At 42.3% G+C, this 27,168-nt stretch overlaps 1 protein-coding gene across 1 annotated transcript in view; it reads left to right on the top strand.

The window, feature by feature from the left end:
* The window catches only part of LOC146817841 (G protein-coupled receptor family C group 6 member A-like), a 358,097-nt gene extending 331,305 nt beyond the window's left edge, over positions 1-26,792 (top strand). Inside the window, exon 6 of the mRNA XM_085611304.1 lies at positions 21,646-26,792. Within this exon, the coding sequence (XP_085467430.1) occupies positions 21,646-22,700 (1,055 nt within the window). The 3' untranslated portion in view covers positions 22,701-26,792. The remainder of the gene's footprint in view (positions 1-21,645) is intronic.
* The last annotated feature ends 376 nt before the right edge of the window (positions 26,793-27,168 follow it).

The raw sequence follows: 27,168 nt of genomic DNA, 5'->3' as shown, positions 1-27,168 counted from the left end.
ACTGGGGCTCTTTTACCTGTTTCTGGAGCCCTGGCCTCAGGGACCAGACCTCAGGTACTCACATGGGCTTCATGGACCTTTTACTGGGTCTTCTTTTAATTGGTCAAAGCTCAAGAGCATGGCACTCCTCCCTGATCTGGCATCATTCTGCCATGGATATGGAAGGTTCTCTGACCAGTGATTGGAACACAGGCCACGAGGATGAGGCCCAGGTATCGCCATGAGCTTCGTGGACCTTTTATTGGGGCTTCCCTGAGCTGGCCAAGCAAGAGAAGAATGAGACTCCTTCACTGTCTGGTGCCACACTGAACTAGGTAGGAAAGGTGGGTATGGCTAATGTCTGGGGCCCTGGCCTTGGTGACTAGGCCCCAGGCACAGGGTTCACAGAGCTTTTCAATCTGGTCAGTTGGCCTTGGATGCCCGGGGTGCCTTCTACCTTCCTGGAACGAGGCCTAGTTAGTAGAGGTGGTTAATGCCCCATGCACCATTGGGCCATTACAGGAAGCTATTTTTCCTCAACTATAAGTCCCCCATGAAGAGGGGCTTATAGAATCTAGGAAGAGCAACAAATTGGAGATAGCAAAGCTAGTCAGTCCTCCTGCCATCTAGTCTGCCAGCTGCTGACCAGTTTGCCCTTGTCTGCTATGACTAGATGGTAAGGTGACGCTGGCACATTGGCACCACAAAACACCATGTACATGCCCACTTCAGCCACTGACCAGAAGGACCAAGGCCCCAAAGACATTGATAGGCTTGTCTCCAAGTCCCACCATCAGTGCTCACTCAAGTCATCTGGTCACAGACTTATGGCGAGAATAAAATCAATCTCAAAAGGATTTTCTTTCCTCACTGATTTTGCCAAGTCCATTCCCATGGCTGTGCTTTCACTATAAAGTATACAAGGAAAGTGAGATTCTCATTAGTACATTTATGCACATCACTAATAAGCTGGCAAGGCATTTATTTATTTGCACCACAATGCGGTGGTTAGCTATGGGTTATTTTTGCTGCCCATCATCATTAAAACAGTCTTTCTTCCAGCACCACAATAATTGTTTAAAAAGAACAACTATATAATTAAGCTAAACTTGTGGAACATGAATCTCATATCAGATGGGCAATTTAGTCACACCAGTACTTTCCTAACTATTTAACTTTGTTTAATACTTACCACAATTCTGGCATTTTTCTAATATTGATAATCTTGTGCAGACTAAAATACCAATTTTCGTTTCAGTAAGGTGACCCAAACTAATACTTAACTTGAAATATCTCTAAACGGGCTAAAACAAAGATACTGTGCCACATGTGGTAGACCAATTGATTCGTTTTAAAAGCTATGCAAAATTATGTTTCATCTCACTTGGTGGGCACTGCTTAGGAGAAGATCCCTTAACAACTTCAGGAGATCCAGAAGTAATCCCTAGCATTTGTAACACATACTGCTGAAGCTGTATACACACCCTCACTAGCATTGCAAATGATTATCGTACCTGATATTACCTGAGCTACAGTCAAGTTCTGAACTCATGGACATGGTGTATATCCCTAAATAGAGGTCAAGTCAGTCATTGAAGGGTCAAGGGGCCCATTCTGACAGCCTCTACTGTATGTGGTAATCTCCCATCAAAACATGATGCATGGTGTTGAAAACGAATGGTCATTTCCTATTGATCACCTAGTATATAATGTGCAGGAATTGAAGCAGGCATATATGCAGTAACATGCCTAGTGCAGGGTAAAGCATTTTAAACTCTACATTTTAAGTAGATAAGTTGAACTTTCAGTATCTACTAGAATTACTTATCCCCCTCCTCTTCTGAGAACCCTCAGCCTGATAGATATTTGGTCACCAGGCCTCTAAACTTTGATCTTATTTTGCAGTCCTATCTGAGATTTTAACACAGATTCAGAACATGATTCAAAATACAATCAAGTTGCGGGAACACTCTTTCACTTGTAAAGCTTAAGAAACCCTTCAGCAGATAGGTAGTTCCTGTGTGGAGAAAATGAGGATTCCTTCTAAACAATCCTATATCTTCACCAAATATAATGCTGCTAAATATATAGGCCTGGAAACAGATGCCAAATGCACAAGCGGTGATGGTGAGGAATTCTTTCAATAAGCTTATCCACGGGCAGTTGCTCAGGGTAGCATTCCAACCCATTGATCATTTGCCCACTAAGCCACCTCAGTAGAGCCAGCCATATAGAAATCAGTCTTGACCTTGCTTCAATAGGAACAGTCCACAACAAACTGCCAGGCAATGAGTTCTCAGAACTGGAACACTAGCACCCTAAGACCCTGATTGGAGCTCTTCAGTCAGATGTAGCTCAGCTCCAGTGGCGCAGTGAGCAAGGGCCCCACGTGTGACAATACCATCTGACCACTTAAGTCAATACCTCAAGTACAGTAAGAAAATAAGGGGTAGTCGGTCCCAAACCCTTACTAGCCATTTTTAAATGAGCAAATAGTAGTGATGATGCTTGTCCGTGAGAGGGGGAAACCCCTAACCCCCTAGTTCCAACAGTGGTTGCAAATAAATGTCTGGGCAAGCTTTAGGTATCTCATTTTTCTGGAGTAAATTCTGAGACAAGGTGTGCTGGTTGAAGGTGTTTAATTGCTGATTTTTTTCGTTTTTGTGACTCATTTGCACAGTTTTGAGTCACAGAGGAAGAAGAAGAGTGACAGCCAACACGTGTTTTGCCCCTTTTACATGGCCATCCTGCCTGGGGCTTCATCTGGGCTGTATAGATGATATTAAACATCATGTATTGGGGAACATGTGGTAGGAGAAGGCGAAAATCACAGTGATAGAAATGTGATATGTGCGGTGTATATACAATAATATTAGTGATTACATTGTAAAGGCAATAAAAGAATAAGGGTTGTTTCAGAAGACCCAACAGTGAGAGGATACATGTAGTAAGGAGTTGGTGTTATGGTGGGTACGGTGTAATAGCGGTAAGGCATAGGTTGGAACAGTTTGTAAAGGAGGAGAGAGTGGTGAGGGTGTAGGTGGTTAAAATGGAAAAAGTGCGCATGGTAGATGTGAAAGAATTGGGGGGGGAGTAGGTTATTAGAGCAGAGGATGCGTGCATGATCAAAGTAGGGTGTAGTTTTAGAGAGAGGCCCCAAGGTGGTGAGGGATGTAGATTAGTGTATATATGTTGCAAAGACAGGGGGGTTAGTGGAAGGGGGAGATAAGGGCCAGAGAAAGAGGGGACGAAAGAGAAAGGTAAATGGAGCGCGAAGAAGACAAGGCAGCGGAAGTTGAGTTATTACGGTAGAAAGAGCGCACAAGATATGTAGGGGGCATGTAGAGAATGAGTTTTAGTAAGTAGCGATATATGTAGAAATCGTTGTACACAGTATAATTAAGCAGCATTATAAGGTTTGGAAGGCGATACATCATGTTTAAAATATTAATTATAGCACATTGATTGTAGCACACATTGGAAAGAGGGGGGATAGTATATGCAGTATATCAATAAACATTCCAATGTCATGACATGCATTAGTTCATAATCATACATCGAAGGTTATTATATTTACATAGTATCACAGTGGGTGAGCGATCGCGTTCCGTGTTCAGCGTTAAGAGTTATGCAATGAGAAACAAAAGAGAGGGGGGGACAAGGAGTTCTCGGTTTAGTTACACATTGTGGGGCAAATTTACGTTTCCTGGCGCATCCCTGCAAATCAGCAAGGATGCGCCAGGGAAGATGCGTCACACAAGTTTGCCCTTGCGCCACCGCTGATGCGCCGCATTTACAATGCGGTGCATCGTGGCGCAAGGATAAGCAGATGCGTGACGCATCTGCCGGTGTAACGTTGGCGTAGTGCTGAAGTTGTGTCGCAAGCACGACGCAACTCTAGCACTGTTCCAACCTACCCTGTTCCTAACATGGTGCGTCAGACCTTACACCTGCTTGAAGCAGGCGTAAGGATTTGCCGCACCAGCGTCGGAAAAGTGACTGCGTGAAATCTTGTAGATTTCACTGCATCCCTTTTCCGAGGCGTTCCTGCGCCGGAACGCCCCCCCCTGCGCAGGAACGCCCATATGAAACCTGACGCAATGTGGCGCATGGTTTACGCCGCCGCTGCATCAAAAAAGTGATGCAACGGCGGCGCAAAAGTGGGGCAAGGGCATTGTAAATCTGCCCCTATGTTTCTAGACAATTGCCGTGTTCAGATGTGCCCGGGTTCCTCGTGAGCTATGGCACTAGAAATATTTCGTGCAGAATCCGTACTCCTAAGTCTTAACTCTAGGGTGTCATTGTAATTAGGTGATAAGATATACTGGGTGGTAAGTTCGAGCTTCGCTTCTATTTAGTGTCCGGCTATAGAGCGTGACGTGCTATTTTGTGCACATTAAACGGAAGAGCTGTAACGGTGGGTGGGATTCGTCTATGCATGGGATATGGGTGCTATAAGCTTATCAATATGCCCGGGGCGTGTATAGGTTCCACGCTTACCGTGGTGAGTACGTTTCTCGTTGGATGGTTCCTTGGTTAGGAAAGTAATGGTTCCTATGAGGGGAGAGAGAAAAGGCAGAGGAGAGGTCAGCATGGGTGCTGGCGGGAGGTTTGCGAGCCAGTACCTCTATGCATCGCTATGGAGTCAGGGTGTCTGTGGGAATCTTACCTTAAAATAGGTCATGGCCTAATGCCTTCGTGTCCGCAAAATAGTCCGTCGGCATTCAGCGCCTGACTTAGAAAGCTGTGGCCTTTAAGTACTGTGGCTGGTGCCGTTGGAGTCAGGGTCAAGTTAGCAAGCATTTCCGGGTTAGGCTCCCGGATTGCGGGCGCCATCTTGGAATGGGTATTCCAGTGGGTCAGATAATGTCTATCTCTATACGACATTACTCTGTCGCACACATCTTTCGGCTGAATTTTGGGCAAAATTCACTCTCAGGTGGATATGACTGGGGAGAAAGAGGGGTTACTTTGTTCCGTTGTGGCCAGCCCGCATTGGAAACCAGTCTTGGTCTATGGCAAAATGGGTGCCATCTTGAGATGGGGGATTTAAGATAACAGACCTCTGGATGAGGGGTGAATCCTATCCTGAATGAGTTTGACTCTCCCGATCAGGGCATTGTTATCATCCTTGTGTTAAGTATGATTGGAAAAGTTTTAGGTCATGTTTATACTTGGCGTACAAGATAGATCTTTATAATTACCCACATCGTTAAGTGGGTAGAAAAGGATCTAAGTCAGAAGGGAACTATGTGCATAAAAACAGTCCCTAATGGTGGTCTCTCAGAAATTGTAGGTGGGGAATTATAAGCGGGGGATAATTCCCTCCTAGTGGGCCACCAGGGGTCCTAGTTGTTTATATTTTCTGCGATGGAAAATGCTGCTTATTAGTGTTTGATATGATTTTCATGCGCATACAGTTTAATCATTGCCCAGCCACACATGCATTTCTGCGTCTTGGTTTAAGTCCCAGTGTGACTGTGTTGTGTATGAGAATACGTTTGCTTTCCCTTCGTCATAGTTTCAATTCGTGGTCTCCACAGCGTTTGGCTTGGTGTACCACGTCAAGTCCAAAGAAGGTAAAGTCTTTCTTGTGTGAGTGCGTTAGGTGAAAGTGTTCAGTCAATGGATGGCCAGTATTGTATTTGTGTATGTCCCTGTAGTGTTCCTGGTTGCGAGTCTTCAATGGGCGGATTGTGCACCCAATGTATGGCAGGTTGCAGGGACAGAAAATTAAGAACACTACATATTTACTGTTGCAGTCTATCCTTTCTTTAATGGTGAGGGCTTTTCCTTTTGGCATTTTCACCTGCGTAGTTTTGGTTGTGCTGAGTTTGCATATGCTGCAATTTCGACATGTATGGAAGCCAGATGGTCTAGTTAGGAAGGTAGACGTCTGTTTTCTCTTGTCTTGGAACTCGGATCTGCATGGCAATACCATCTGACCACTTAAGTCAATACCTCAAGTACACAAAAGGTGATGGGTGGAATGCTTGCCTTAAGTCTAACCATTAGCAACCACTAGGAGTAGCATTCCAACCATCATTCTTTTGTTCACTATGCCACACCAGGTGCAAAACTGGTCTTGGGTTTCTTGTGTTTTGGTTCAGGGAGAACCTGACTTGACAGACTGATATGAACAGTTCCTATCAGGATCAAGGCTCATGTGTTTATGACTGTGTCTAATCTGAGGTGGCTTGTCGACAAAATAAGATGGACTGAGATGCGGCTTGAGTAATTACTAGGCCTGGGCAAAAATTTCGTTCCGTTCGCGGAAATTGCGATAATTTGACATTTTTGCGTTCCGCGGAGAGCGCGAAAATGTCAAAAATTCCGGTTTCCGCAGCTTGGCGATAATTTGTTTCTTGCTCGCGCTGTAAAATGATACATTCTCGCGCGCGCGCGATCGCCTTACCTGAATCCCTGCGTTCGCCGACAAGTTTTCTTGATCCGGTCGCGTTCTCCATGAGATGTTGTATTGTTTTTAGCCATTTGCGCTGTCTCGCGACAGTTCGCGCCCGCAGTGACGTCATGCGTCGCGCGATCACGTCTTTCTTCTCGCGATCATGCACCGCGAGAACAACTCAAAACAAGATGGCCGCGCCCGCAAGCAACCACATGGGTAAGTTGGCGACCCGCAACCATGCAGAAAATCTCGCGAACATGCCGGAAAAAAACTTCCGCATCTTCGCGATATTTCTGCTTGTTTGCGATAATTTTAAACATTCTCGCGATAATTTGCGAAGGTTAATTCCGCAAATTCCGCCCACCCCTAGTAATTACCAGTAAGTGGAATCAATTCAAGCATTTCACCTGATGAGGTGCGAACAATGATTTCACTGCTTATAACCCCACTGCTACGGGATTGTGAGGAGGAGGCGGGGCACTGTAGCACTTCTTAAAGTGCCTTTGTTGCCTGCAGCACAGGAGATTTATCAGCTGAGGGGGCACAAATGTACTTCATTAACCATAAACCTTCTGTTGGCGGTCCCACAGTTCCGGATATTTCAGTATCTTAGGGCGCGCAAATGCACTTTATCGTTGATAATCCTGCTGCTCATGATTTGTGAGAAGGAGGCAGGGCACAGTGGCGCTTCAAGAAGCGCCTTTGCTTCCTGTAGTGGTGAATGCACCCAGGTGCTGCCCGGGCAAAGACCAGGTCTAGAGCATGCCCAGTTGCGTCTGACCGAGTCCAGCAGGGGCTGGACTGCGCCACCTCTCTTAGCTTTGGAATTCGGATTCTGCCTCCCTGAATGTCCATTTGAAGGTAGGCTTTTATTAAAATAATCAGTGATCACAGACAAAAGGAAGGCCAGCTCACTTAAAACTGGGAAAATCAATGAAGTAATTTAACAGGGTTTATTAAAAACTATCCTCTGTTATTGGTTTAATAGCCACAGAAATTAGACTAGTTTAGGAACAAACGGATACAATGCAATGGCTGTCATGTCTACCATTTATTGAGCCAGAGGTCATTGTACCCATTCAAGAGCTTGGCCCAGACATGATGGGGACAGAAAGCATAATTGATAATACAGTAACTAAGTCATCAGAAAGGAGTTGCGGCCCACACTTTGAACCCCTGTATTAGACATGACTCTCAAAATAGAGCCACTGAAGAGCAATTGGACCTATTAAAAAGAAAAGGCAGGAGGAGCATTCAAAAATTTTCATGAAGACTGCAGTAAAGCAAATTGCTAAAGTACCTGTTAGTTATGGTTCAAGATGTCGTAATATTTAATCAGCAAACCGTGGAGAACTGCTGTTATTGATTTTTATGATTAGCAAAGCCGAGCAAATTGAATACCGTAATCCATTTTTTAACAAAGTTGAGGAGATGATGAAATGCTTTTGTCAATAAATGGAAGATAAATTAACCCTCTGTTCAATTGCTAGCGACTCACCAGTTGGGTGACTCTCGCTATGCAAGCAGTCTTGAAAGTCCATCCTAGGAAAAAGGTTATGTTTCCAAGGTCAAGCATACAACAGTGCCTTTAAGGAGAAAAGGGATTTGCTGACCCCACACTCTAGTATTAAACTATCTTCTGGGAGGGCACTAAATTAAATGGTCCATCCAGTTCAATGGGGCAGTAGTGGGGGAAAAGTAGTGTATAAATGTTGTAAGTATCATCTTCCATTGCCCCCTGACGGCACTCCTTAAGTTATTGTTTGGAGGATGTCCTACTACTAGCCCTGACAAAAAAGAGGAGTGATATGACTTGAAACATAAGATAGTGTATTGGCTGAAAAAAATATGATCAGGTACTTGTTTGGTGAAATACTTTTTACCCGTAGCGTGGGATGGGTAGGCGATGGCCCCAAAAAACTGAAAGAGTATGTGTCATGATTGATTTCTGAGCACCAAGGACTGGTTGTGGACTTACTACAGCACCTGGGCTATTTGCCTAAAACAACTGGAGAGCCAAGGCCCATCCTTTAGGTTATTTGTACAGGTCTAAAAATGGAAAACTCCATTCTGGCAGGCATCAAGCTCTAATTTATAACAAGGAGAGCAGCAATCAGGCTAGGTATTCTATTAATATATGGGATTGTTACCCCCCCCCCCCCTTTATTTGCTTGAGGAAATTGATTGATGTCTAACTTCAGAGCCTCATGGTTCAGTTCTTTTGATTGAACTGGGCATAATATTTGAATACAAGATTGTATTCTTAGCTCAGGAGCATTCTCTTGTTTGGCAGAAATTGTATTCAAGGGGGGACTGGGCCTCCTTTCCTGGCATGTAATCAGTGCCCTAGTAAATTATCTAACACAGATTGGTTGTTTTTTTATCCAAGAATATCATTTAATTTGTTGCCACGAAAGTGGGATGACTGAAGACTTTTATATTGATGGTTTTCATTTATTTTGTCATTCGGCAACCCACTCCACAGTTGCCAGGGCAAAAGGCAGCCTGATTTTCATCTAAGTGCCTTCCATTAGAAGTCCTATTTTATCATGCTTATAACATTTTATTATAATATTTTTAATCAAAGATTCACTGAAGCATTTAATAAACTTGATGAGTTTCCAGAGACTTGCATCATGAAATGTAAACAGCAGTTTCTATTTGTATGGGCAGAGATTTTTAATATTTCTGTATGTGGTTTTAGTGGTACACCTGCATGTGGCTTTAAGGATATGAGTAGTGAGGATATAACCCATTTTAAACATACCTCATATGGGAATGATGTTAATAGGCTTGTTTTAAAGAATAACTTAGTGTTTGCTAATGATTATAGTCCATTGGATGCTCATCAAATTCCGACTTTTAGTAGACATGGTAATAGTAATACCATTTACTTAATTTTTTTATTGGTTGGTGACCTGCTATTTTTCAATGTCAGGGTTATTGTAAACTTTTTAAGTGATCATATTTGCCTCTCTTTTTCAATCAATTTAACTGTAAAATTTGATTGTGGAATAGTAAAATCCACCCCCTATTGAATAGTCAAATACCAAGGGAGTGAGATTAAAATGGGATAGAATTGACACTGATAGTTTTACTCACTATCTGATTAAAAATAACAATAAAACCCTGAAGGCCTGTATGTCTAGTGATGTTGACCCATGTGCTATCATTAAAGGCTTTGATTCATTATGTTCCTCAAAACCCCAAATGCTGTTCTCTAAGGAAGCAGTGATCAGGTCACAGCATGCAGGTAGTGCAATTCAACCTCTTCAACTGCACACAAACAACATAAATTAGTCCTTAAATTCATTCCTAGGAATTAACAAGACCATAAAAATGGCTTGGTTCAGAAAGGACCTGGCTTGGTAGTTTGGGCTGGACTTTTCCTGTTGGAGCATTAGCACGGCTGATTTGCATATGGCCGAGAATAGTCTGTGGTAGTATTATGTACAAAAAAATGATGGACTGCGATGTGGCCCGAGTACATACCAGTGACTGATATTAACCCAACTATCCCACCCATTAATTTTGTATACTTCAATGTGACGTCCTAAGGGTGATGGGAATGCTCAAACATGGGTCCCATGCTAACTTTGACACTGTAAGCAAGTTGCACCTGACTGATGAGCCTTTATTAGGGCAAAATCGGTCTTGGGCTTTGCCCTTCCTGCAGGGTCCTCCCTAGACTTTTTGCCTTCATGCTCCTCTTTTCTGAACGTGTTTTTGTTGGCTTTTAGGACTCTTAGCACTTTACTACTGTTAACCAGTGCAAAAGTGTTTGAGTCTCTCCTTAAACCATGATAGAATTGGTATACACCCAATTGGACTATGTAATTTACATGTAAGTCTGTAGTAAAGTGGTACATGTGCCCCAGGCCTGTAAATTAAATGCTACTAAAGGGCCTGCAGCACTGATTGTGCAGGCCACTTTACTAACCTTTTAGGCATGTCTCAGGCCTGCCATTGCAGCCTGTGTGCACAGTTTTAAACTGCCTTTTCTACCTGACAAAGCCCAAACCTTCTGTTTAGTCATCCCTAGGCCCTGAACGTGTACTTTTAAGACTAACATGTCTTGGTAGTGAAAAACTCCTAAATTTGTTTTTCACTATTGCAAGGCCTACCTCTCCCATATGAAACCATTGAGTTTCCTTATTACATTTGATCAGTGATGAATTCCAGTTGGGAGCAGGTAGTCAGGTCGAGTTTGTGGTTAAAAGGAACCCTGGGTAGAGCAGGCATAGGGCCACTACGTGGAGTTCCACGAAGTTGGGAAAAAACTCCGATCCCCGCCTCCACCCCCCTAATAAAAAATATTTAAAAATTAATTTAAAAAGAAAACAACACGCTTACCTGTACTGTGGCATCTCCGGGCTGCACTCCTCCTCCTTGCCGTCTCTCTCCTGCAAACCCCCTACGTTGGACGTATGTCTTGAAAGAACTGCGCATGTTGTAGAAATACGATACCAATTTACAAAAATAGACTATATTTTTATGAATTTCTAGAGTCCAAGACGACCAAAACATACCTGAGGGTTCCGGAGATACTGATTTTTAAAGAAATCATTGATTTTTAATCCAACCGCAAATAAGCACTGTCAACGGCAAAGTTTGGAAACTTTTGAAAAGTTTGTCAAAGTTAGTCTGACTACTCAGTACCAGTTTGGGCGATGAAACCTGACAGGGATAAGGTCTGGGAGGCCAATGGTGTAGATTTGGACAGTTACCTGGCCACCAGAGCATTTTCTAGTCCAGTTCTACATACACTTTACAGCACGACCACCATAGACATCAATAGAGTGGTCCTGATGCTGAGGATGCAGGAGATGAAGATGCTCACGGATCCTCTTGGTGCTGTGTGGCCGACAGGGGTGTTTTTGCAGTTATTCCTTAGTCTAAAGGTCAAGTGGGCTGACTTTGGCCACAGAGGTCTTGGTCCCTCAAAGTACTCTTAGAGACCTCAGAAGGCCATTTCCACAGCGCTACTAGTCTATGTGTACAGGTGTACAGCGATCCCAGTGAAATCCTTTGGTGGGGGCTTATGTGCCTCTTGGGCGACCAATATGGACTTCGACGACAGTCCAACGGATTCAGGTGAAACTTTTGGCCATCGATAATCGGTCTCTTGGGGTTCCCAATGACAGCTAGCAACAAATCTTCTGTGGTGGTTAGCAACTTACCAGCATGGGCTACTTGAGCTGTGCTGACCTTTGTGCCAGTTGCAGGGGGTCAGTCAACAGTCCCTCCTTTAGTGTGGGGTTGGGGCACAACTTTTCCCCAAGCAAGGACTCACAGGCACAGTCTTCTCATTGCTAGCCCAAGGTTCAGCAGGTGCAGTACAGCAGATGATGCAGCCTCTCTTTGTGCAGTCTAGGGGGCACCACGGCAGTCTTTGTTTCAGTGCCATGGGTGCTGTATTTATTCCCAGAAAGTGCCCTGGGGGATTATATGGTAATGAGCTAATGGGCTACAAGGTGAAACCTTTCCGACTATGTGTAGCATCTACCAATCCCAGAGTGCGCTATTTTGTCCCCTCTTAAGATGTTGAGCCCTTTCCTCAGATATCAGGAGCTTGGTAGCCCACCCTGGAGGTGTGGATACCTGAGGGCTACATGTCCACGGGTAACCCAGTCTGGGGACTGGGTTTCCCTCACTGTTCTTATCCCCAGCCTGTCCACCTGAAAAAGGGCAGTCCCATAGGGGTGTGAATGAATTCACCTTTGAGGCTCGCCTTTGGGCTAACATCCTGAATGGCTTGCTGCAAAGGGGAGATAACAACTTGCCCTGCAGTAGGCTGCTTTTGTTCCTAACCATGGGAGTCATTCGTATGACTCCCTAGGCAGGCAGAATACTGTCTGTTTGCCTGTGCCCGTGTGAGGCTACTGCGTCACAAAGTGGTAAATTTCTAAAAGTTGCATTTCTTTAATAGTGGTATTGAATTTGCCCTGACATTAGGTCGGGATAATGTCATAATTCATTCGATATCTGACAGTACAGAGCTAGGTAGTCTCATTCATAAATTAGCCAGGCTAAGGGGCAGCCGGTAACCCTGTGTTAGCCAATAGGGCCACTAGGCTTTCCACAGCAGAACAACAATTCAGAAGAGTTGCTGTTAAGCCATATATAAACATTCATGTCCTACTTAGTAATATGGAGCTCCCTGCCTTGGGGCTCTATCGCCCTTTCCTTTGGGTTGACTTACATATATTGTTAAGGGAAGTGGAGGCTTTGCCATTAGTTTAAATGTACATTGTACATTGGCACAAACAGTGGTGCAGCCCTGGGTGGACACTCTGCCTTATATGCCCTAGATGCCTAGATGCCCTCTGTACCATATCCTAGGGACTTATAAGTAAGCAAGTCTTTGCCAATTGGGGATAGCCAATTTGACACATAGTTTGTAAGGGGTAAAACTCTGGCACTGAAGTCTAATTAGAAGACCTCATAAACTCTTAGAGTTGAAAAATCAGTGGGCTAGTAATTCAAATGAGGCAAAAAGTGGGGTGAACCTGCAAAAAGCCTGTTTCCTTATAGTCACAATTCTGAAAATGCCACTTTTAAACAGCTGGCATTTTCTTGTTCTAACAATTTGGTGCCTGCCGTCTGGTCCTTGGTCACATGGCTAAGCATAGCTGGTGGTTAGTATTTGTGTATTGCTCCCAGACAGTAAGACAAAGGAAAGCTAGGTGTTGGCAGGATGGGCCACCTAAGTAGGTGGTGGGAGGTGGGGCTGTCACCTACCACACTTACACATCACAAAGGCTCTCCCAGGGCACTCTCACAAAGGGTTTTGCACTGGCCTTTTGTGACCCAGACAAGCTGGGACCAGTATAGGGAGGAAGGGGATGCCTGGCACCACAGTGGAGTGGGAACCTCTACAAGCTTCCTTTACTTCAAATTGGATATCAGGTATAAATACACACTTAGACCCAACTCTTCAGTACGCTTCCGGATTTGTGGACTCTGCCAGGAAGAAGGACTGAGGTGCTGATGAAAGGATTGCCACTCTGCTGGACTGCTAGGTAGGTAAGGAAGGAAATTATAGGTTGTAGGTGTGAATGAAGGGAACCCTGGCCCTTGAGACTACCTGGATCTCTGTCTGGCATCCGTAGGACATTTTTACCTCAGAGTTGCTCCCAATTCCTTGACAGGCTCTGGAAGGCAGCAATGGGTGCACAGGCCACCCCAGGCCTTTTGATGGATCCCAAGCCCAGGGATCTACTGTGTCAGGTTCAAGCACTGAGCCATGAAGTCCACGCCCAGAGGCCTAGGTCCAGCAGGCACAGCCTCACAAAGCTATGACCAGAGCCTGGTTGGAGCTTTCCTCATAGGCAGAGCAAGGGAGCTGTCCTCAGGCCTGCAGAACCCTGTCCTGGGCACTTTGTTATCCCTCAGTTTGGCCAAAAGATAATAGTACCACAAGAATTCACCTTGAGCGCGATGAACTTCTGAGCGAAAATTGTCAGATAGTTCCACCTCACTTATGAGGTTAACCTTCGTAAGGGACAAATGTAATGGGAAGGTACCACCTGAAGTGATTTAAGGTCCAAGAGGAGGGGGGGGGGGGGGGAAGACAACAAAATCCTGTGAAGGACCTCTTCCAGAACCTATATTCCTTTTGTTAATAGACCTTGGCTTATAAAGTCCCCCAAGAAAGACTCATGTTGCTTTCTCAAAAAACAATTTGCTATCTCAAAAAACAAATTTTCTTTAGAAATAACACATTATGTAAAAACATTATTTTTTATTTTTCATATTTGGTTTTAACAAAGAGTGAAAATTAATTTGAAAAAAGAGTGCTAAATACACAAATCACAAATTTAAATCTTGCGAATAATTCAAACAGAATTAGACAAGATAAACACAAATAAGATCAGAAACAATGTCATTATAAATCACTTCTCTGCCCCAACAAAATCATACACACCAGCAGGCACACTCAATAGCATACCAGTCATTCACTCTAACACACAACATGTGATAAAAAATATAAATAAAAATACTGACAAACAGAAACTGTCAATGTATATAGGCAAAAAAGTCCTATCGTTTGTTACAGTCTAGTAAAGGACGTCATTTCATTATTAAATATGTACATCATACATGTTTCATTTCTTATTAGTAAGTATTAGTAAGGGTACTTCGGGACATTACATGCCAGTGAATGGATCCCAGATCAAGGGATTTCAAGTCAAGATCAGTGGATTTAGGAAAGATCTCTCTCCCATTCCGTGCATCTACATGACCTAGCCACCACCCTATCTTCTCTTTTGACTACTGATCGAAAGGGTATTTTTGTGAGTATTCACGACCTCTCTGAAGGTGTTTTATCTTCAGGCACTGCAGAGCCCTATAAAAAAGTGTTCTGGAAAAACTGTCAGAACTGATGACAAGAGCAGGGCCACCAGTTTCGCTAACTGGCAGAGAGAAATCTGATGTTGTGACAATGTCACACTTAACTACTTATTTATCACCTTCAACTTTGCTTCTGGCAACAAAAGAATCTCCTTTTTGAAGTCCACCCAAAACTCCAATTTGTTCCTACATTGATAATGAAACACAATGACTGAAATAGTGCTATAGCCCCCTGAATTTGCTTTACCAACCCTCTCATGTCTCAAGAATATGATATCGTCCAGGTATACCACCATCCTCAGTCATGGGCTCTGAGGGCTGCCTCCACGACCTCATCAACTTGGTAAAGCTCTAAGGAGCAGAGAACAGAACAAATGCAAGTGACTTGAATCTGAACACCTGCCCTTGCCATAGATACCTTAGGTATGTCTTGTGCTCTTGTGCTCTTGGCATATTGGCACTGTCACTTTGGTATCTTTTAAATCTAGTCGCATCATCCATTCACCCAAAGGAGGATGTTGTTTGGCATATGATAGTCTCAATTTTGAAATGACAGTACAGAATGAATTGTTTGCGCTCCTTCAAATTTATTTTTGGCCAATATTTTTTTTTCCTCTGCTGCACTAGAAAGATGTTGCTGACAGAACCCTTGGGATGTAAATGAGTTGATTCTATAGCCCCCTTCCGATCAGATCCCAACCTTTCTGAAAAAATGTATTGGCTAAGGCACTTGATCTATATTGGTGTGGCAAAACATTCGTTTTGAAACTCTCTCACAGTCTCTATCACCCATGCCTCTTATCAAAACCTACTGATGAACAAAAAAAGCCTACCAGCCTTCCTACGTCACAGAAGAAAGGACAATACACTTACTTTGAATTCTCCCTCCCCTTGCTCGGACTCTGCTGATTACAAAGCATTCTCCCCAGTGCTTAATGTGAGCCTGTGGTTGCAGAGGGGGCCACCAAGACTTAATTTCATGGACCAGCATTTATTTTTTGCAACACTTCCCTAGCACAAGAGAGGGAAAACCATACAGATTGGAAAGACAGGGGAACAGTGAAGAACTGTCATAAAGGGAGAAAGCAGGAACCTGCAAGAGTGAAATAAAGGGATAGGGAGTGTCTGGTAGTGGATTAAAGAGGCATCTTGATTTAAGACTACCAGCCTTGATATTCAACATGCCAGTGTTTAATTGAGCTGGCTATGGGCTTCTAAACAAAGCTTAGGACACCGGCACTGTTTGTTTTTACAAATTAAGCATTGGTTCTCCTCCCCTTCTTATTTGTGGGAAGAATGTTAGCCTTGATTATCCATACTGCTGGCAGTATTCAGGTCTGTAGAAGGTCCCCTCAGCAGTGAACGACCCCCATATCCACCAGCCCCGGGAGAGACCAGCTCAAAAACATGGGCCAGGTATGATTATGCCCTGCCCAGAGAATCAAAGGTCTAAACACACTGCCCAATTTCATAAAAATGATGAATCCTCAAACTAAGACCCTTGAGAACTGGCCACTTACTCGAGCCTACGAGCTTCCCAAGCTTGGGATCAATATTCAAAAACTTCCCTTGGTGTCTCTCAAAAGAAAGTCCTGCGTTTGTATTTCCAAGAAAACAGATTGCCTTTTGGGCCCAATCAGAAATAGTTTACGGGTCCAATTAATGCCAAGAATTGTAAACCTCTTATGTAGCACACAAAGTACAGTAAAAGGACCCAGGGCATCTAATAAGGTCTAAGGAATAAGTCCTACCACTCCTTTTATAGCGTTCTGCTGATCTTTATATAAAAATATTTCCATTTTCACATCCAATGCAGGAGTTATGGCCGCTTTCTCAGATATTACTGGCTTTAGGCTCTAATTTGTATGTAGCACTCCTGTCTACTGAACTTTTTATCTTGGACGTAACGTATTCATCAACAAATGGCAGAGGGAGCCGACTCCACTGATGTTGGGTGCTAACCATGTTAGTACCTCCCTGGATCAAGACAATATGAGGCTTATGCCCAGTTTAAACCTTTTTCAAGACATTTGTACCACCAGCACCATCAAAGTAATAATTGCCATGGTAATAATACAAATTCTGTGAACATAAATCATCACGTGGCTTCTTACTTTGGCCTCTCAAAATGCCCATAATAGGTTTTTGCAAAATTGATATTGTCATTATTTCCCTGGCACATTTAACTACTACCAAATGCACCTCCCTGATATCCATGAAGGGAAACATACTTTTTCTTCATTATTCTTTTGCCACCATGGCTACATAATTTTCTTTGCAGGGATGTGGTCTGCCATCCACAGAAATTAAAAAAGAGCTTGTAATTGCATTCACCACGGAATTTCCTTTATCAGTGGCCACGCCTCTAAATGAATGAAGTTAGAAACAGAATTGGCCAAAACTTCACACAGGTTATTCTTAAAAACATCATACTTCTCATTACCACTGCAGTCAACGATTTGTAACAGTAAACTACAGGGAATTGAACCCACGCAATTGTTTTTTAAAAGGTTATTTCAAATATATTAAAACAAGTGCTCAGAAAATAGGTCGTGCCTTTAAATAGCATTCACATAAACCCAAGTAGCTGCTTACATGAACACTTTCCCAGGCAAGCATCTTCCTTGCAACTAATAATGCCATTTTTCTGACTGTGAAATAAATAAAGGGAAAATTCCCCAGCAGTCCTGCCCTGCTACAATGTAATTACTCCCATGTGAGCCCTTAAAGTAGGCTAATCTGTCCTTAAACAAACAAACCAGTCACAGCACACAGAAACAAAGTTACAATTTCAAAGACATGCCTTGAAAGCAAGGGTCTATTTGAAATTGACTCAATACAAAAAATTCCCGATCTCACACAGTGCCCTAAAACTAAAAGCAGGCAAATGTGTGAAATTCACCAAGAGATCAAAAGTCACGTTTAAACACCAAAGAATACGTATATTTACAGTAAATCACAATCCAATGCTGTGTTGGGTATGCACATATCTCTAGCAGCAAGAAAAGAAGAAGTGGTATATGGATGATGGCCCGGGAAACAACCTTTACAACGCAGCCATTGCATCGCACTACATTTAAAACGCAGTCATTACATCGCAACATCCTTTACAACGCGTGTCACCACAATGCAGGCATTACATTGCATGTCATTACAACGCATACCATTACAACACATAGTACCCCTACACTATCCAACACTTACCCTACTGTTGCACCCCCTGGAGTTAGAATAGTAATTTTTACCCCTACACTATCCAACACTTACCCTACTGTTGCACCCCCTGGAATTAGAATAGAAATTTTTACCCTTACACTATCCAACACTTACCCTACTGTTGCACCCCCTGGAGTTACAATAGAAATTTTTACCCTTACACTATCAAACACTTACCCTACTGTTGCACCCCCTGGTGTTAGAATAGAAATGTTTACCCTTACACTATCAAACACTTACCCTACTTTTGCCCCCCCTGGAGTTAGAATAGTAATTTTTACCCTTACACTATCCAACACTTACCCTACTGTTGCCCCCCCCCCTGGAGTTAGAATAGTAATTTTTACCCTTACACTATCAAACACTTACCCTACTGTTGCCCCCCCTGGAGTTAGAATAGAAATGTTTACCCTTACACTATCCAACACTTACCCTACTGTTGCACCCCCTGGAGTTAGAATAGAAATGTTTACCCTTACACTATCAAACACTTACCCTACTGTTGCACCCCCTGGAATTAGAATAGAAATTTTTACCCTTACACTATCCAACACTTACCCTACTGTTGCCCCCCCTGGAGTTAGAATAGTAATTTTTACCCCTACACTCTCCAACACTTACCTTAAATGCAATGTAATGGTATGCGTTGTAATAGTATGCGTTGTAAAGGTATGATGTGATGTAATGGAATGCGTTGTTAGTGTAGTTTTAAAACATTAGTTGTAGTGGCATGCGATGTAAATGTGTGTGTTGTAAAGGATGTTGCGATGTAAAAACTGCGTTGTAAAGGCATGCATTGTAAATGTATGCGTTGTAATGTTATACATTCTGATAGAGCAGAATCACACTTTAGAATTTATTAGCAAGAAACAATAGATTTACTGTAGCTATTAAAAATTAAGATTCATTAAAAAATGACATGTAGAAAAATGGTGCAAGCTTTAGTAGGCTTTCATTCCTATCGTACTTTCACTGTAGGACAGACTAGGCCTTATGTTTTTCTCTCTCTTTCCCTTTTCGTTAGAAAATGAATGCTTCAAGAGAATGCTGAAGCATGCATAATTTTACCCTAACGTGGCTAGATTTGATTTGTCATTGCTGTAGAATGTGCCAAATTTATAAAATGTATTTCTTCTTTCTCAAGCTACATATTCTTGATCTGGGGTCGGGCAGAGCTTGCGGAGTTACTGAAAAAGCTCAGTGGAATTCGGCAGAGTTCTGCATGGGGGCATGGTAGACCTCCACGTACTTTTTGCTATTCACCATCTATGGTAATGTTTCTGCAGAAGCAACCACATTTGAAAGCAAAGTGAAGAGGGCTGGTAGACAGATCGTGCACAGAGAGCAGAGGCAAGAATGGGGCATACTAGTAGGCTTGGGTTTCATGAGGTGTGAGGTTACGGTACGGTACAGAAAGTTGGTATGGGGGTTGTTGAAGAAGCCAGTTCTCTGTAGTGACACATTACCGGGAAGTACTTAGTCCAGCAGTTAGGGCATGAAGGGGGAAAGTCAGGGTGCCAGTTATCCCTGGGATGCGGAATGGATGGAGGATAAACCATTAGGGAGACTTGGCAGGCTGCAGCCCTGCTTACCTTGAAGTGGAAGCGCAGCAGCACCAGGCAGATGCAGTGCGCTATGCAGACCGGTGGCAGAAACCAGACCTTGGGTGGCGGCATGTCCTTGTTCCGCAGGTGGCTGGCGATCTGCTGAGCTGTCTAACGGCTGTTGCCAAGCCTCTTGGCCAACTCGTGCAGTTGGCCCTTCTCCAGGGTGCTGTGGAAGAGCATGCAGAGTACGATGTTGCCCTGGAAGCAGGTACGGGCCAGCACCGCCAGGTAACCCAGCATGTGGTTCCATTGGCCACTGCTCACCCAGTCAGTGTAGAATGGCAGTTGAAGCTTCCGCTCTAAGTGCCAGCAGTGACTCAGTGAAAAGTGACAGTCAATAGGAGGCCGTGTCACCCCACAGCCTGTGATTGGTTAAAACAAATCAACTACCCAGAAAACACCACAAGCAGTGAAGGACAGACACCAGAACCAATGACAGACTGGAAAGTGAGGACTGACAGATTAATTTTCAGGCCATACCGCTCCACAACCTGTGATTATACATTTGTTTCTAAAATGGACCCTACATTTCCACAAGTCAAGTTGCTGCTCAGTGCAGGCTAATGAGCACGCATTCTCGACAGCGTCCTCCTAGCAGTATGGTGCTACATTAAATCATTTCAGGCAAGCATTTCTTTGTAGTAAACCTGTCAAGATTTGAGTATAGCACAATTTCAACTTGCACTTGAACAATAGCATTCCACTGGATTGCTCCCAACCCACATGACCATCTATAATTTCACTTTAAAAAGAGCTGTCTAGCTCTGCCATAGAGGCTCCAATGAGGGCAGAATTTAGGGCTGAGTGGTGCGAGCTGGCAACCTCCGCTCCGCTGGTGGGTGGCAGAGCTTTTGGCACTCCGCTCTCTGCGTGGAGTGCCAACAACTTTGTGAACTTCACCAGCAGAGCGGAGTTTACTCCACACCCCTAGTCAAATCCCATGAACTCATCTAGAAGCTTTCAACTAACATGCTTCTGTTGTAGAGTAGTTCATTGTTATTCAGTGAAACATTGAATTACTGATAGCCAGGTTGTGATGAAGTTCTCATGGGGATCGAAGGTGCATGTTGTGAATAGACAACTGTCTCACTAAGACTAACATTTCTTAGATAGTAGGTTGTTAACTTCATGTGCTTACTGTGGAAATGAAGGAAGAAGCAGCACACCATCAGATGATGTCCTTCTATTGGTTCAAAATAACTGGATTGATACATGTGTTTTTGTATTTTATATTAGTGTGTGTTTCTAGTTAGAGTTAGGAATTCAATAGACTAATTCCTTGGGACTTCTTGGATATTTCTGAAACTCTTTAATAGAGTTTGGTCTATTCTCTATTTGCCCTTAAGGGGGCACCTGCTGCTGCACCTGCTGCTCTTAGGACACTCTTAGGACACTCATCTGAGATTCCCAGAACAAACCCTTTATGGGGTGTTTGACAATTGATGCTTCATTTATCTCACTCTTTTCAGAAACTCTTTGTGGGTTCAACCTGACTCTCTAAATCTGATTCATTTGGAATAGGGATGTATTCCTTTATGGAACACTCTGTTTTAGATTTTTAAAGATTGCCACTAACCAATATTTTCTGTAAATGGATTTATCTGACTTACTCATTTGAATAAAAGGAACAAAAGAATACTAATTTCTTAATGAACAATAAAGGTTTTCTAACCAATCCTAAAACTCTCATCATTGACTGAACTTATAAATGATGTTGTTGCTGTTTATTGAAATGTTTTGATTTATGCTCCATTCTAAAATGGTGGCAAAGAACCATTGCCCTGAACAAAGAATATAGCGCAGAGTTAGAGCCCATCTTTGTAAGTTACAGCTTGAACTGAGTACTGGGGTATCGATAATCTATTGATTACCACACTATCATGTACTGCTGTTATTTATTGGTTTGGACGTCCTTTGTTCGTGTCAATAACTTCCTGAGCAGGGAAGCAGAATTATGGCAGTTGATGATAAAATGCTGTACAAAATAAAGCAAGAAGAGAGACTGCATAATACAGCTTCCTGTATTGTAATAAAATAATTTTGTCAAATTACTCATAATCCTTTTTTGGTTTCCTTGCCCAGATATGAATGTATGCTTGAAATGCCCGGATCTACAGTGGTCAAATAATGGAAGCGCCAAGTGTGAAGATCGAACACATGAATTTTTTGGATGGACTAACCCATTTGCCATTGTGTTGACATATTTTTCAGCTTTTGGTTTCGTCATTGTGCTAGCAGCAGTAGCCATCTTTTTAAAGAATCTAAACACACCCGCTGTTAAAGCGGCAGGTGGCATCTATTCTTGCATAATGGGTGTAACACTCCTTTTTAGCTTTATAAGCACAGCTTTTTTCATAGGTGAACCTAGTGACACTACTTGTCAAATAAGGCAGACTATGTACGGTATAAGTTTTACACTCTGTGTATCATTTGTTCTGCTGAAATCTTTGAGAATTCTTATTGCATTTGAAGTGAGCAAAAGAGGAAAACATGGCTTTAAAGTCACTTACCAACCAGCACTGTTCATTATTATTGCAACAACCATTCAGATCATGATTTGCTTAATTTGGCTGTTGGTGAAACCACCGACACTGGCCTTCATCTACTCCATACCCCAGATTGTTTTACTACAGTGCAGTGAAGGTTCATACGTGCCCTTTGGATTTATGTTGGGATACATTGGTGTCCTTGCATTCATATGCTTTGCTCTGGCTTTCAAAGGGAGAAAGTTGCCTGAGAAGTATAACGAAGCTCGATTAATCACATTCAGCATGCTCATCTATCTGTTTGTTTGGGTCTCCTTTATTCCTGTTTATGTCACAACAGTTGGGGTGTATTTTCCTGCAGTCCAGGTGGTCGCCATTTTGGCTTCAAACTATGGAATAGTATGCTGCCACCTCTTGCCTGCCTGCTATATTATAGTTTTTGAGAGCAAAAGCAACACAAGGCAACTTTATCAACAGCACCTCCTCGGACATATCAAAGCCAAAAGATCTGTGTTTTCGGTCAGTAAATCTGTGAATGATCAAGAAGTTTATTTCTCAAATGGAGTGGGTTCTCAAACTAACTTTCCACTGTGGCACAAGCATTTGAGTGGAGTCAACAGTCTAATAAGAAAACGACACAAAAGCCTTTAAAAGGTTTTGCAAATGCTATTTAGTATTTAACAGCAATTGTTTGCTTATTTTACCCACATATTTCTCAGTTTGTTTGAACTTGAGAATATTATAACATATCTTTACAATGCCACACCTTCTGAGAGGTGATGGGAGTGAAATAACTAGTGGGCATCATTAACTACTGTAGTGGAGCAGAAAAGATATGCTGTCTGTTTTTAAGATCTAGGATGCTGTGCCTCAGCTGATTTTTTTCCATCTTCATACATTGGTTTCTCCATTCTGGACGGCATGGGTACTAATTATACAATTTCCTTATGAGGCAAGCCTTACTTTGCTTAACAAAATGTCACTCTAAGAGACATTCAGGTTCAATTAAAAAATAAGCACACATCGTATGGTTAGGAAGTTTCTTTCCCCAAAAACAATCTATTTCCTTTTCCTCTGTGCCTTGGTCTTGCCTCGCAACTGATGGTCATCAATACCTTTCTTTCTTCTAGTTTTATCCCCTAATGAGGGTTGTGAATCTGACGTTGGCCTTCTAATTAAATTATATGCATTAAGTTGACCAAAGAACATTCTTTCACAAACGAGTTCTCTTAACCACCTGGGCATCAGCAGTGGTTTAGACAACAGGATAAATCAATGTGTCTGTTTTTAATTACTGAGGTTTGAGGCTGACATAATCCAAATCAAATTCACATCTGTTCATAAACAACAACAGTACCAGCATTTTATTGTGTACACTACTTAAAGCATAACTGTGATGGTCGTCAGATTAACCTATTTAAACTCCGAACAGTATATGATGCAGTAAAGCAGTCCTGAAGATGGACATTGGCGCTCACTGGTTCTTGCCATTAGTGCAGCCTTGTACACTGATAGTCAGATTCTCTGTCAAAGTTCACACTATTGCCATTTTTAAGGGAATCATTTGGTCACTTTTTTACCTAGCCATTAGTGCATCAATTTATTAGCACAGTCCTCCAGTAGGTGGACGGCAGACAATTCTACCTGAGTCTAAAAGTTTAACACAACTATTACAACATTGCCTAAAATCAGACCCAGATATCGGTATATTTTGCTTTCCCTTGCCCGTTCCTAAGTCTATGTCTAAGTCTATGTCTAGAACAGACCTATATCACTTAAAGCAAATTGGATGAAGCAAATCAGTACCCCAAACTGCAAAACTGCTTGTACCCCCAAATGGTGACTGGGGTTAATGTTAGGGCTTTAGGGGGGAAAGTTGGGTCAACACCCAAAAAGATGTATGGCTGTGCTAAGATGCGGGCTGGCATTGTTGGCCTCCGATCGAAGCCAGGAACCAAAGGCCTTTATATATTGTTGTTGGCCTCCGAAGGAAGCTAGGGACCAGAGGCCTTTAAATTTGCAACAGTGTGGGAGGGAGGTCCTCTTCAGCGAGTTCCTTGACCTGCATGAGCATGGTATCCCAGGCTGAGGCTATGGGATGCCGGTGTATGCGACAGGCTTTTCCCCAATGCTGTGCAGAGCTTTCTGCCTCTCCCCATCTGAGTAGTGCCTTGTGCCATTGGGGGAGAGATGGGCGGTATTGTGCCTTCCAGTGCATGATTAGTAGACACTTGGCCAACAGGAAGGAGAGTGGTGAAGCACACCCTTACCCTGTGTTTTGTTTTCAGGGAAAATCCCTTAGGTTGTAGCCTTCCATGAATTTAATCTGGTGAGCTCTGTGACCGTGGTTAATGAAGCTTGTACTGCGCTCTAAATACAAATAAAATTCAATGCCCTCCAGGAATGATGTGAGAGGAGCACAACTCACAGCTAAGCTTTCACAAAATATGAACAAATAAAAATGCATCATATTTCATGCATGCATTCTTCAAAGTCTATTTATAGGTCTCGCCAGTAGAGTGACACCTCTCAAAGTGATCCAACTGCATCATAGAATAAGGCCTTCCATGGAATTACCACACTCTTTTATGTTGTGCATAATTTCTGCACTCTGGCTCTGATTGAATATCTGTAATATTTAAAGGCAGCCAGTTTAACCTGCAAGTCATTGTTTATAATGAATTGAGCAAACTGAAAATAACTCACTATATGACACAGCATTCACTCTCTTTGTAGCAGGAAGCAACTATTATCCCTTTAAGTTCTTGAAACTGAACTATAAAATTGCAGATACTTACTATCCAAGTTCAGCTCTTTCTTACTGAGAAGTGATGTTACTTTCCCATTGAAAGGGTCACAAACCCGCTGAGTGTTGCTGATACCCTCACTTTCAAATTAAGGAAGTGCTGATACACAGCTCCTGACAGTATTTGTCTCTTTTAAAAGCATTGATACAGCTAAAATGTACATGTTACTACACAGTGTGTGCCTTCAAGAACTGTCTTTAGAACCCTGTTGTTAGCGTATATGAATTATTAAGTTGTATTGCTCCATGAAAATCTGGTCTTCTCAGTTCACTGCTTTTCCCCTGATGTACCATATCTCACCCTACTTCTTGGACAAGATAGGTCACAAACAAAGGCAGTCATTCTCTATTGATGTTTAGATGTTTATATCTCTCTTTCAATTCCGTTTGTACAGCGCCCTCCTCTGTTCTCCAGTTTCAGAAGGAACAGTATATTGGAGCATGAATTAGGTTATTTTGTACACTTTTTTTTTTTTTGTACAAGTTATGTTGTGTTTTGCATTCATAAATTGGTGTTTATTGCTTTAAACTATTTTACATTTCTCCTGTAAAATTTAGTACGATTTTTATTATTCCTTCTTTACTATTCTTATTGCTATTGTTGTCATTGTTATTATTATATAAATAACAAATGATATACCACACACCAGAAAGATAATCTCAACGATTGAAAAAATGGCAAAAGAGCAAACAGGATTTACTGCCAAAAACGATTTTATGAGGGCAAATACTGAAGCACACCGATTTCACATTGGTCAATACAATAGAGCAAATGCATCCATCACTTCTCTCACTTAAAAAGATGAGGCTGTTTGTGGAAATATAAAGGTATCCTGTTTCCTATTATGTAGCAGCAAATCTATTGCAAGATTTGTTTGATATTTTTAAAGAAAAGAGATACATAGACCATGTTGGTTTATCGCGCTTGTATAATGATTGCTAAACATTAGTTTTCATGTACCACATTTACAAAGGTTTTGCATTGGGTCTGAGTAACTTTTTTAATGCAGGCTCCATGCCAAGTCCTTTTTGGTATTTACAAAGGACCTGAAATGGCTATTTACATTGCCTTGGGAAAAAAGGAAGGCAATGCATTGCCCTGCCTTGTATAACTTTGGGTCAGGGAGGCATTTGTGAATAGAGCATGGACGTTCCCATTGCTCCACCACTAGATTTAGCCATAAACCCATATTTTCTATGATTTATAGACATGGATTTGCACCAAACTCCTGTACTTCACTGAGGCTGACGTAACAAGGAGAAATATCTTATTTTATCCTCCTTATTTTCCTCTTTGCATATGTGCTGCATTCTGCAACACAAATACAAAGAGGAAATAGTCCAACAGAATGGTTTCTTTTGCAGAAAGGTACCCCTTTTTTCTCAAAAACTATGCTGTTCATGAACTCTTGCACTATGGTGGAAGGGTGCCTGCATTGGAGCTAGGCAGCACAAAGTGAACCAGCATATGGAGAGAGATGAACTATTCCATTCTTTTGATATGATTCAGCTCTGCTCACTCCAGGTACTAACACAGCACTGCAAATTTGCTTGTTGGACTGTGGGGCACTACTTGTTCATAAATCTGGCCCTGTATGTATTTCTTTATGCTCGTACAATCAGTTTCCTGTGTATCTACCACTGTGCACCAATTTTAAGGTACAACTGACTAGAATAAAACCTGCTTCTCCAAACACAAAAAGGAAAGCACGACAATAAAAGCAGCAAAATGTGTTTCATGTTTTTTGTTTTAGACCAATGTGTTTTTACTGTTGTAAACTGATTCATTCCTTTGTTCCAGCTTCTTCCTCAGCATTCCATACACTTTCTTGAAGACATAACTTGCGGATCACTGTAGATGTCAGCAACAGACATTTAACTCAATGAGCCCTTTTGCCATTTGTTTTTGCATATTAAATTTATATATATGTATAGTACTCTTTGCAATATTGGAGTTCTTTATCATTTGCTTAATTTGTTTTCATGAGTTTTGCTAGTCCCAAATTCCAGTGTGATTTAAAGCTCATTTGTGAGGAAACACTCTATTTGCTGCAAACCCAGCAATTTTAATGTTTTCCATTCACATAATGGTTAGGTGATGTGCCATAGAGAATATATATTTCAGGGGCTTAACTTTAAGTTGTGCTAGCACAGGGCAGTGGGGGACAGCCATGTCACTGCAACTGCTGGCAGGGTTTTGTCCAGCATACTGTAATTCCTTAGAGCCTACACCCACGCTTGATTTCAAGTCACAGTGTCTACTGTACCCTCCCAGACACCCGCAAATGGAAACAGTAAGCAAGCACTTCTGGC

The sequence above is a fragment of the Triturus cristatus genome, chromosome 6, assembly GCF_964204655.1.
Source record: "Triturus cristatus chromosome 6, aTriCri1.1, whole genome shotgun sequence".
NCBI classification, from domain to species: Eukaryota; Metazoa; Chordata; class Amphibia; order Caudata; family Salamandridae; genus Triturus; species Triturus cristatus.
The sequence above is the reverse complement of the archived record's forward strand: the minus strand, read 5'-3'. Positions and strand labels throughout refer to the sequence as shown.